The sequence below is a fragment of the Mandrillus leucophaeus genome, unplaced genomic scaffold (genome assembly GCF_000951045.1).
Source record: "Mandrillus leucophaeus isolate KB7577 unplaced genomic scaffold, Mleu.le_1.0 Scaffold5, whole genome shotgun sequence".
NCBI classification, from domain to species: Eukaryota; Metazoa; Chordata; class Mammalia; order Primates; family Cercopithecidae; genus Mandrillus; species Mandrillus leucophaeus.
Genome location: NW_012105364.1, coordinates 694,974 through 707,931, shown reverse-complemented (window position 1 = coordinate 707,931; position 12,958 = coordinate 694,974). Strand labels below are relative to the sequence as shown.

The 12,958-nt window shown below is 37.9% G+C and overlaps 1 protein-coding gene across 2 annotated transcripts in view; it reads left to right on the top strand.

Annotated features, from left to right (window-relative positions):
* EXOC4 (exocyst complex component 4) overlaps positions 1-12,958 on the top strand; it is an 870,987-nt gene that overhangs the window by 697,270 nt on the left and 160,759 nt on the right. For both annotated transcript variants that reach the window (XM_011995827.1, XM_011995828.1), the window contains one exon: positions 7,284-7,439. In XM_011995827.1, the coding sequence (XP_011851217.1) occupies positions 7,284-7,439 (156 nt within the window). The remainder of the gene's footprint in view (positions 1-7,283; positions 7,440-12,958) is intronic.

The following is a 12,958-nucleotide window of genomic DNA, read 5'->3' as shown; positions in this document are numbered from 1 at the left end:
TCCACCCATCTCGGCCTCCCAAAGTGCTGGAATTACAGGCGTGAACCACTGCGCCCACCTGATACAGATTTTATATGAATTCTTGGTCCACTACCTGTGTTACAGTATAATTTTTTTCTTCTTGATCTTTTAAGTATCAGTTATGACCCTTCATATGAGAACTTGTCTGTTTAAAGGTTGTTATTAAATTATCCCCAAGAGTTACCTTCTGTAAACTGTCATTCCAAAGCTTTTTTCCCTAGGTCCCCTTGGATGGTTTCTGTTTTCCATGGGCGCCCTCCAGAGTTATCAGAAGTTGTCATTCTCAGGTAGACATATACATTATCATAAAGCTCTCTGACCAGCATTGAGTATGGTGTCAAAGATGTTCTGATGTTCCTCTCCTCTTTTGCTATGTATCCTGCTCCATCTTAACTGACTTTTTGGTTTTGGTTTTGTGTTCGTTTTGTTTTATTTGGCAGCACAATACTATTATCTTTGCATCCCTAATTATCATTATCACTTGTGCTGCCAGACATTTCACTGCGGTTTCATCTGCTGCAGGTCCAGTTATTCACAGCCTACACTGGACGACGGCACTTTAATTTGAACCAGCCTTGTCCAGGGTTCATTTGTTGAGCTTGGCTCCTAGTTTTTGAAGTATCTTGAAAGATTCAGTCTGGGAAAGTAAACATCATGCCTTGGCTGTCACCAAACAGTTGAATCCAATTAGCTCCACCTGCCCCTGGTTGTTTACCTAATGAAAGACTCAGCACCCCAGCTGTGTCCAGGGACCATGCACACTCGCACTTCCCAACTGTTCCAGAGAGGAAGCGGTACACATCAGAGCCAGGCGACACCAGCAGATGTTTTCTGAATGAAATTCACTCAGCCGTATCTCGAGGGTGGACCTTTCTCTTGGCAGCCTCATCACCTGTACCAAAAGGTACACCTATTTTCCTCCTCCTCTTGGGAACAGATACAAATAGTTACACAGATGGCTGTGTCTGTGGCCCATTGAGCTGTGAATTAATGAGTACATTATGGTTCTGGTAGGGATGATTAACCTTGCTTCTCCTATGGAATAATTGTTGGAGGTATAGCTCTTCTTTTTTGAGGCTATTTGGATATGTCCTGGACTTCTGTAACCCACATGATCTGATTTATCAGAAAATCAAAACCAAATAAATGCAATTAGTCAGGGTGGACTTGCCACTTGAGTGAAAAATTTTCTTTACGGTAATTGTATATTGCTGATCAATGCCTGTATTTCAAATTAGAATATTTGGGATTACTTTTGGGATTGATGTTCATTCTAGTATGTACTAATATATATATTGTTGAGGGCAGTATGTTAGTAGCATTTTCATTCATTGGGGTGACCATTTTTTAATAAAATGGGATCGATGCATATTAGAGATAACATAATCTTGAATTACTGAATTAATCCAGTCCTTTAAAAACATGTAAGTAAATAATGTGGGTACCTTTAATGTCCTCCAACCTAACCTAATTTTTTTAGTTCAGCTAATGCTAAAATGGAAAATTCTAGCCCTTCAAAATGTACAATACCATCTCACACCTACAGCTCCGACTATTTCCTGAACCTGAGGGCAGATACGGACCAGCACGGATGGGCTCAACGACGTAGATGTTGACAAAATGAGTTGGGCTTGGGCTTCTCACTCTGTGAAACAGAATTTGACCTGTAGTGTGGGTCTAAGAATTGACCCATACTCAATTCTAAGAATTGAGCCATACAGCCAAGATTCTTTCTGGATATGAATGGTGAAATTGAAATTTTATATAATTTCCACATGTCACAAAATATTGTTCTTTTAGTTTTTTAAAAACCATTTTAAAATGCCAACACCATTGTTAGCTTACAGGACATACAAAGACCACTGATGGGTAGGGTGGCCCGCAGCTCATGGTTTGCCCACCCCATTGTATCAGACAGAGTGCTAACTGGGAAGTTATGGATAAGTGTAAAAGGAGGGGATTTGTTTGTTTTGTTTTCAAAGGGACAGATCATTGTAGGCTGACATAGTCAACAAATTCTTCACAGAGAAAGTGAGTTTTTGAGGAGACTTTCCAATAATAGGCCACCTAGGAATAAGTAGCGTAGAAGGGAAAGGCTTGTTAATAATCTCTCCTTGGTTCATTTGTTTTACGAGTCAGGACTACTTTATGTTGGAATTGTTCAGAGGGGGACACACCTGTATTCATTATCCTGATTTGCATTGAATCCAGAGAGGCATGGAGAAGGGTATGGCACAGAGTGATCTGTGATTTGGTTAAATGCCAAATGACTTGACAGCTCATCAAAGTTGTTTAGTGCAGAGAAGAAAACTGAAACCATTAAGATGCTTTTAGTGCAATAAGTTATCTCGACTTTTGAAATTGAAGAGGGCTTATTTTTATCTGTATTTCAGTTCTTATATGCCTTCCATATACCAGGTATTGTGCTAGGCACTCGGGACACAAAAACTAATAAGAAATCAGCTCTGCCCTCAGAGAACTCATCATCCAGTGTGGGATTCCAGCTTGCAAAAAAGTGTAGAAGGACCAGTTAAAATAGAGGTTGGCAAACGCAAAGGTTATGGCCATTTAAATCACATGGGAAACTATAAAAATTTCTGTTGCCTGGGTCCCACAGCCCAGAGATTGTGATTTACTTGGTCTTGGGTATGACTTGGGCATCTGGTTTTTAAAATAGCTTCCCCAAGTGATTCTAACATTTAGTCGAGATTGAAAACCTTTGGTATGGGGGTGGTGAGGCACAAAAAAAGAGGACTCAGATGTACCAAGGGAGGAACTGGGGCAATGCTTGACAAGTAGAGGCAAACAAGGAGGATGAGAAAAAGGCTTTCTAGGCAGAGATGACACACAGAAGCAGGAAATACTAGATCTCATATGGAAAACTTTGGAATACTCATTATGGGTAATATGTTCAACCAGCATAGGCAAGGGGTTGGCTAGGAATAGTGAACAGACACAAAGGAGAAAAGGAATAGCAGGAGATGAAGCTGAAAAGATAGATGTTCATGGCTTGCTAAGTCTAGCCTTGGTCTTACCTGGAATTAGAAGTCACTGAAGACTTGTAGGAAGGGTTATAACATGATTGGATTTGTAGTTTAGAAAAATGACTCTTCTGACTGATGTGGTGAGTGAACTGATGGTCTTGTAGCTGCAGGCGAGAAGCCCAGTTACAAGGTTATTGCCAAGTCCAGGTGAAAACAGATGAGGGTTAAAATATAGGTTAATAGCAGTGAATCTGCACAGGAAATGACATATTTATTAAGATATTAAGGCAGTGGAATTGGCAGGATGTGGTGACTGGGTAATTAGGATGACTCTGCGTTCGTTCCTGACTTGAATAACAGGATGGCTTGAATAGGGCACATTAGATGCTCAGTGGGAGAGAGAGAGGGAAGTAGTTAGTAAATTGAGTTCCTGTTGACTCATTTTAACTTGAAATGTGGATGGAACTTTCAAGTAGAGTTCTACAGTAAGCCTTTGGATATGCAGACTGCAAACTTAGAAGAGAGGGCCACCTTAGAGATAATAATTTCAGAGTCATCAGAATATAGGTGGTTCAAGTTGGGCAAGAAGATGACTGCCCAAGTGGGCGATACAGAATTCTGTGGAACACAGCATTTGAAGTATGGATGGAGAAAAAGAGCCGTCAGTATGGCTAAGAAAGGTTAGGATGGTAGGTAAAGAACATGATATGGAAAGCAAAAGAGTAATATTTCAAGAAGAGAGTAATCAAAAGTGTTGGATGCTTTAGAACAGTCAAAGAGTACGAAGAATAAAATAAAAAGTGCTCATGGGTTGGCAGAGCAATTTCAATGGAATAATGGTTCTAGAACCCTGATTGCAGTTGATTTAAGACTGGATTTTGATTTCCTGTCAAAAGTTTGGTACGAATAGATTTAAAAAGCCCTTTTCTTGTTTCTAACTTGTAGAAATTCTGGATTAAAAAATTATAACTTTAAAAGCATTTTAAATATGTAACCAAACTCAGACAGATGAAAGAGAATTCTCCAGATGCCATGAATGAAAGAGGAATTAAAAGCCAGAAACAGACAAATGTGGAAGTTGAGTGGGCTACAAAGGTTTCAGGACCACATTTAGAGGTCAAATAGAGGCTAGCATCTTGACATCTTCCAGGCAGTGAGGGAGCTTTATCTGTGCAGAAGTTATGCAAATAACTGTTTCATTCGTATTTCTTATTTCATTCATGAATGGAACCAAGAAAACTTGGGACTTAAGAAGGAGCTACCCAACCTAGAGTAGAAAAGTAGCCCCTAAAAGAAATCAGAATCCCACACTTCATGTGATATGTGCGAGTAAGAACCTCAATCTGTACTACCTACATAGGGAGAAAAAGCCTTAAGCCAAAAGTAAAAAATAAAAAAAGGCAAAAAAAATTAAAACCCTGTTTGGAACCAGTGAAACTCAAAGCACCCAGAAGAGGCAAATGCAGACTACCTCACAGTGATATCTTGAAAATTCAGGGCAAATGCAAGAGTCCTACAGAGGATAAGTCCCACTGAAGTAGAGCTTCCAGACGAAAGTAGCAGACCACATGAGGAAATGCAGCATCATTAGAAAAGAAGGCAAATGCAACAAACAGGACACTTGACATCTATAAGAACTACCAAAGAATATAAAGCCACTTTGTAAAAGGAACTTAAAAATTGTTGTTTTCTAAAACATTCAAGGAGATAAAGAAAAGGGCAGTTTCCATGATACAAGAACAGGGCAGTTTGGGAGGGAAAAGCCAGTAGATTTGTAAAAGAGGCAAATAGAAAATCTAGAAATGAAAAATATAATAACTAAAAATTTTTCAAAAAGCAGTAGATGGGTTAAGTCATAAAGTAGACCTTGGAGAGAGATTTCATGAATGAGAGGTGAGGCAGGGAAGTCAATTAGTGCAGGCTGCTCCTTTGATGAATGCCTTTGAAGGAGAGGGAGCAGCTTTGTTGGAGAGGAATGCAGAGAAGAGATTCATTCATCCATTCATTTTTAAAATAACAGAGGATTAGGGACTATATAATGGAAAGAGTAAAAATACAGGAAAAAGGGGAGATAGGTCGGGGAAAAAAGATCCCCAAGAGTCTAAGTAGAGGAATTACTGGAAATGAATGAGGGTGAAACAGATTTGAATATATCTTTGTTTGGGATAGGAGGTCAAATATTTGAAAGTATGTAAGTAGATCCTTCCTTTCTCTGTCAGATAAGAAGGATATGGGGGATAAGCAATGAGCAGATACAGAAAGGGCAAATGTTTTTTAGAGAAATAGCTACTAAGATAAATGGGGAGATGAGCCTGATCAGAGACAGGTATAAAGAAGTCAGAGAACATTGAGGGTACACCTGCAACAGAATCTCATATCTGAGTTGGTACCATGCTATAAGATTGCACCTAGCAGTGTGAGTATAAGATGGTAAAAGTTAAATTGTTGGATTAGTCCATAAATATTGCAGAAAAGATGCAAGGAAATAACAAAAGAGGGAATAGAAAATAGCAGTAAGAAAGTAATTTGAGAGATTGGAGGGAAGAAGTTTCTGTAATCCAATTTTTGTGTCTCTGACCATGGTTACTACGAGAAAACGTTTGCTTATAGTGAATTAAAAGAATTGTAGAATCTGTTTTCGTCCTGCCTCACCTAATTTCCCATGCAAGTGTGCCTTGAGCTCAAAACTTTAGAATAAGAGAGCAAATAAAGAGCTGTCTTATTTATTCCCGTTATTTTAAAAGAACCAGGGTAATATTGCTCTCTACAACAGTGTTCCCCAACCTTTTTGTCACCAGGGACTGGGGTGGGGTTTGGGGGGGAGAAAAGGGGATGGGATGGTTTCGAGATGTAACTGTTCCACCTCAGATGATAAGACATTAGTTTCTCGTAAGGAGCATGTGATCTGGATCCCTCGCATGTGCAGTTCACAATAGAATTTGCACTCCTATGAGACTCTGATGCCTCCGCTGATCTGGCGGGAGGGGAGCTTAGGTTGTAATGCTCACTGGCCTGCTGCTTACCTCCTGCTGTGCTGCCCAGGTCTTAACAGGCCATGGACCAGGACCAGTCCGTGCCCCAGGGCTTAGGGACCCCTGCCCTACAACACGAAACTATGTTAACTTAAGTCAATCTGTCATGAATCAAGGTTTGTAGGCTTCAGCTTTTTGTTTTTGTTTTTGTATTGTAGAGAGGGTCAATCTATGTTGTCCAGGCCAGTCTTGAACTGCTAGCCTCAAGCAGTCCTCCTGCCTCAGCCTGCCAAAGTGCTGCAGTCATAGATGTGAGCCACTGCATCTGGCCCAGGCTCCACCTTCTTTTGTCTACAAACATTAATTGTCTGTTGGGTCAAGGAGGTATCATACATACATGCCATATATATTGTGTATTTGGAAGTGCAGAATGTCCCCCAGTACCAAAAGAGATTCCTGCCTATGATGAGGGCAATCTCCTGGAGTCTTGGTCAGTCTCAGAGACTCTGTCACTTCTGTCACCTAGTATTGCTGACGAGGATATTTAGATCATTAAAATTAGTTATAGTGACAAATGTTGAACAGAAAGAAAAGCTTTTTAATTAAATTGAACTTGAACATTTAAGATGAATTTACAGGTAACGTTCTGGTAAGAGCAGTGTTAATAGCTAACCCCTGGGCCCTATTAAAAGACTTGAAGCCTGTCAGCTCTAGGTCACTAGTCAGAGCCCGCTGGAGATGGCAGCAATCAAAGGCTTTTTCTGCCTGACATCTGGGGCTCAGGGTTTCTTAATGATGGTAGATTGGCTGTGAAGAGAGGGGCGTCCATAATTCAAACAATACCCTCAACTAGAACTAATTGATAATTTAAACCAAGAAGTCAGAGTACAACCTTTTGTAACACTTCTGTCACCTTTCAGGTACTAGTTATGTTGTCACTTAATAGCATTGTTTAACATGGTTAGCCCGCTTTTTATTCAAAGATCCCACTTTTTCTTAAAAGATTCCCCCAAAACGTACCATATGCTTTTATTTATCCTAAGGGATCAAATACAGTAAGAGGACCTAGTTAGTGTTTTCAACTGTCACAATTACTCAAGAACTAAGAAACTAAGAATGAAATCTAGAAATGCTGTTTCCCAGTAATGTGACCTATTAATGGGTATCACGGACTCCAACTTAGATAATGGATTATGTTCAAAAGAGAGATGAATGTGATCTCTTTTTTGCAGCAAAGGTAGATGGAAATACTAACTGAATACCAGGCATCATGCTACAGTGTCTCTTTTCTATTGGCTGTGTTTAGGGGTATTGTCCAGTCAGAAGAAAAACTTGTTATCAGTGCATCCTGGGCAAAAGATGATGATATCAGCAGACTCTTGAAATCTCTACCAAACTGGATGAATATGGCTCAACCCAAACAGCTGAGGCCAAAAAGAGAGGAGGAAGAAGATTTCATAAGGTAAAGGGTCCATTTTCTAAGTTGTACTAAACATGGGGAGGAAGCACATCTGTTTAACCAATCTTTTCTTACATGAGATTTTGGCCAATTCTAAAAATCAAACAGCAATTACTTGAACTTAGTAAAATCTGTTTTCCTCCTGCCTCACCTCATTTCCCATGCAAGTGTGCCTTGAGCTCAAAACTTCAGAAGGAAAAACATTAATGTGAGTCAAATTTGGAACATTGCTAAATTGGGTTAAAATATCTCTTAATTTATAGGTTCTTCTTTCCTCTTAGAGGAAAAATAGAATTCATTCATTCATTCATTCAGCAAAGCTGTTTATCGCCCCCATATGGGCCATACCCTTTCAAACGTGAAAGTAAGATAAATTTGTGTCCATACAGAATATGTTATGATTGTTCTTAACATGTTCTTCAGTCCATAAAACTGTTTGTTGGGCTTTCTGGAAAACACAAATGTGCTTCCTGTGTGTGTGTTCACGTACTTTGTATCATCTGTGATTGTTTTCTGTGTTTTAACAAAAGTAGAGTCTTTCTTTTAACTTTGTCACTCAACATTTGCCTTTGTTCAATATAAATTATTTACTTAGCCATGAAAATGTGGCCTCATTTGATGAAGCTACTCATTTCCATATGGCTGGCCTGCCACAGTGACACATTTTCACCTCTGTCACTTTAGAGCTGTGTAAAGTAGAAAAACAATGGTGGTAATACTTTGTCACATCAAAGTTAGGTTTAATATTATTTTCTTTTGCCTAAGTGAATTGAATAAGTGGTAAAAATAAAATAAAAGCATTTTAAGGAAACAAAGACTAGAAGAGGAATAAAAGGAGTAATGGCCCATGTTTTAATTCATCACAGAACTGTGTTCTTGTCTTTCTCTCTCTCTCAAACTGTGCAACTGTAGACAAATCTTTACTGCTCACAAAGTTAACCTATAATCATACACTGTAGTGTCATATTTTTACCAACTTTTTAATATGAAAATTTTCTATAGCGTCATGTTAAACTTTTTCAAAACCATGATACGCAAAAGTGCATGTGTAATTTAACCTAAATTCTTCCTGTTTATGTTTTTCTTCCTTATTTTTCACAGTATCTGAAAGAAACTTGTTAGCTAGTTAATTATATAAGAAAACTCTCTCTCTCACCACCTTCATTTTTTGAAGGAATAATTTTAGGTTTACAGAAAAACTTGGACAAAAAGTACAGAGTTGCCATAGATCCCCTTACACCTCCACCAACCATTTCCTCTGTTTTTAACATCTTGCATTCATGTGGTATATTTGTTATAATTGATGAGCTAATACTGATACAATATTAATGACTAAAGTCTGTAGTTTACATTAAGGATCATTCTTCATATTTCTAAATATATGTGTTTTGACACATGTATAAGGAATACATCCACCATTATAGTATTATGCAGAATAATTATTTTGCTGCCCTAAAAACTTCCTGTGTTCTCCTATTCATCCCTCCCTCCCTCGACACCCTGAACCCCAGGCAACCACTGATCTTTTTATTACCTCCATAGTTTCGTCTTTTGCAGAACGTTATACAGTTGAAATCATACAGCATGTTTCCTCTTGAGAATGACTCCTTTTGCTTAGCAATATGCATTTAAGTTTCCTCCATGTTTTTTTGTGGTATTATTGCTCATTTCTTTTTATCTCTGAATTATGTTCCATTTCATAGATGTACTACTTTATTCACTCATCTATTGAAGGATATCTTAGTTGCTTTCAAGTTTTGGCAATTATGAACAAAGGTGCTGTAAATAATTTGTGTACTGGTTTGTGTGTGGATGCAAGTTTTTAACTCATTTGAGTAAATACCAAAGAATGTGATTGCTGGATCATAAGGGTAAAGTATGTTTAGTTGTATAAGAAACTGCCAAAATGTATTCCGAAGTGGTTGTATCATTTGACATTCCTAACAGCAAGGAACAAGAGCTCCTGTTTCTCCGCATCCTTGCCAACATTTGATGCTGTCAGTGTTTTGCATTTTAGCCATTCTTATGAATGTCTAGTGATATCTCATTGTATTAATTAGCAATTTCCTAATGACGTGATGTTGAACATCTTTTCATATGCTATTTGCTGTCTGTATATCTTTGGTGAAGTGTTTATTCAGATCTTTTGCCTACTTTTTAATTGGGTTATGGATATTCTTGTCCAGTTTTAAGAGTTATTTGTATATTTTGGGTAGCAGTTCTTTATCTGATAAGTATTTTGCAAAGATTTTCTCCCAGCCTGTGCTTTGCCTTTTCATTCTCTTCACGATGTCTTTTGCAGAGGAGAACTTTTAATTAAGTCCTACATATTTTTTTGTGAATTGTGCTTTTCTGTTTTCTCTTGTTTTAATTATTTTATATGATCCCATTTTTCTTGTCTTTTACCATATTAGTTATACTTCTTTTTTTACTCCTTGCATTCGTAGTATACATTTATAACTAATCCAAGTCTGCTTTCAATAACACTGTACCACTACACACTACACTATACACTGCAAGTAAGAATTAGAAAGGTTTATTTTTACCTTCGTTTATTCCTTCCCTAATGCTCCTCCTTTCTCAGTGTAGATCCAGGTTTCTGATCTGTATCAATTTTCTTCTCTCTGAAGAACTTCTTTTGACATTTCTTGCAAGACAGATCTACTGGCAGCAAATTCCTTCAGTTCTTATTTGTCTGAGAAAGTGTTTATTTTTTCTTCACTGAAAGGATAATTTCACTGGGTACAGAATTCTAGACTGATGTATTAGTCAAGGTTTTGCAAAGAAATAGACCTAATAGGATGGAGGAATGGATAGACAGATAGATTGATTGACTGATTATAGGAATTAGCTCATTAAATTATGAGGCCAAGAAGTTCCACCATCCACCATTTGCAAGCTGGAGAACAAGGAAAGTCAGTGGTGTAATTTATTCCAAGTCCAAAGACCTGAGAACAGGGGTGGAGGGTGGGGCTAGTGTAAGTCATGGAGTCTGAAGGCCTGAGAACCAGGAGCTTCAGTGTATGAGGACAAGAGAAAATGGATGTCCTGCTCTAGCATGCAGAGAAGGACTTCACCTATCTCCACCTTTCTGTTCTATCCAGGCCCTCAGTGGATTGGATGATACCCATCCATGTTGGTGGGGGAGGATCTTCTTTACTAAGTCTACTGATTAAAATGCTAATCTCTTCTAGAAACACCCTCACAGACACACCAGAAATGTTATACCAGTTATCTGAGCGTCTCTTAGCCCAGTCAAGTTGACATATAAAATTAAACATCACAATTGATTGTTGTTGTTTTTTTGTTTTAACAATTAAATATTTCATTCCACTCTCTTCTTGCCTGCATGATTTCTGAAGAGAAATCTGATCTAATTCTTGCCCTTGTTCCTCTATAGGTTTTTTCTGCCTCTGGTTTCTTTAAAGATTTTTTTCGTCTTTGATTTTGTGTACTTGGAATATGATATGCCAAAGTGTAGAATTTATGGTGTATATCCTGCTTGGTGCTTTCTGAGCCTCCTGAATCTGTGGTTTGGTATCTCTAATTGATTTGGGGTAATTTTCAGTTACTCTTGCTTCAAATATTTCTTCTGTCCCTTTTTCTCTTTCTTCTCCTTCTGATATTCCCATTATGCATATGTTATACCTTTTTAAACTGTCTTATAGTTCTTGGATCACATGTTTTTTAACTGTCTCAGAGTTCTTAGATATTCTGTTGTTTTGTTCTTCTTTTCTCTTTCTGGCTCAGTTTTGAAGGTTTCTATTGACATTTCTTCAATGTCTCCAGTTCTTTCCTTGGCCATATCCAGTCTATTGCTGAGCCCATTGGAGGCATTCTTCATTTTTGTTACCCAGTGTTTTTTATTTCTAACATTTCCTCTTGATTCTTTCTTAGAGTTTTCATCTCTTCTTGCATTACCTGTAGTTTGCTTTTTATTGGATATCTATTTATTATATATACATACTTTTAATGAAGCATAATAAATATGTGAGAAGGTGCACATATCAAAGTCACAACTGTGCCAATTTTTACACTTTTCTCTTTTGTAACCAATACTCAGATCAAGAAATAGAAGATTAGCAATAAGAAATAGAACATAGCAACAAAGGGCCTTCTTGTCCTCCTTCCTTCTAGTTACTGCCTGCCTCTTGAAAAGTTACCCTAGCTGACTCGTAACTACTAGACTAGTTTAATCTATTTTTGGACCTTATATAAATGGAATCATGCAATTATATACGTTTTTATTTTTATGACTGTCTTCTTATGTTCCACATTATGTGAGCAAGATTCATCCATATTGTTGTATATAGGTTCTCATTACTCCATAGTCTATATTGTATTTCATTATGTTACTACAACAAAGTTTTTAAACAATTTATACGTGTGTGTCTATATGTGTGTATGTATGTACATGTGATTGTGTATTCATACACACATCATTCTGATGGGCACTTGGAACTATTTCAAATAGTGCTGTTGTGAATATCCTGAGGGTTTGTGATAACCATATATATGCATTTTGGTTGGGTATATCCTAGGAGTAGAATTTCTGGGTAATAGAGTATGCATATGTTGAGTTTTAGTATACACTGCCAAATAATTTTCCAAAGTGGTAGTAAGAGTTTATACTTTTTTTTTTCTTTGAGACAGAGTTTCGCCCTTTGCCTAGGCTGGAGTGCAGTGGTGCAATCTCAGCCCACTGCAACTGCCACCTTCTGGTTTCAAGAGATTCTCCTGCCTCAGCCTCCCAAGTAGCTGGGATTACAGGCGCCCACCACAATGCCCAGCTGATTTTTGTGTTTTTAGTAGAGTCGGTTTCACCGTATTGGCCAGGCTTATCTCGAACTCTTGACCTTGTGATCTGCCCACCTCGGCTTCCCTTATAGTGTTGTATGAGAGTTCTAGTTGCCCCATATCTCACCAGCACTTAATTTTTTATTTTAGCCAGCCCAGTAGGTTTGTAAGGGTATCTCGTTGTCGTTTAATATGCATTTATCTCTTGAACAATGAACTTGAATACTTTTTTATGTGCACTTACATATTTATTGGCCATTTGAATATCCTCTTTGGTAACATATTTGTTCAAATCTATTGCCCATTTTAATTAGCTTGCCTGTCTTTAGTGACTTTTAAGAGTTCTTTGCATTTCTGGATGTAACATATTTGAGATAGATAGATAGATCGACCGACCAACAGATCTTCTCCCACTGTACAGGTTGCCGTTTTTACTCTCTTAATGGTGTCTTTTACTAAACAGACTTTTTAAAGTTTTAATAAATTGAATTTGTTATTATTTATGGACAGGACATTTTGAATCCTATTTAAGAAACCTGTGATATACCAAAGTCACAGAGATGTTTTCTTTTTTTTTTTTTTTTTTTTTTTTTTTTTGTCTCGCTCTGTATCCCAGGCTGGAGTGCAGTGGTGGGATCAGCTGCATCCCAGAGGCAATGAGAATCCCCACCCACATTTCAGAAAGCACTGACTCAGAAGCTGCAGAACCAACAAAAACACAGAAC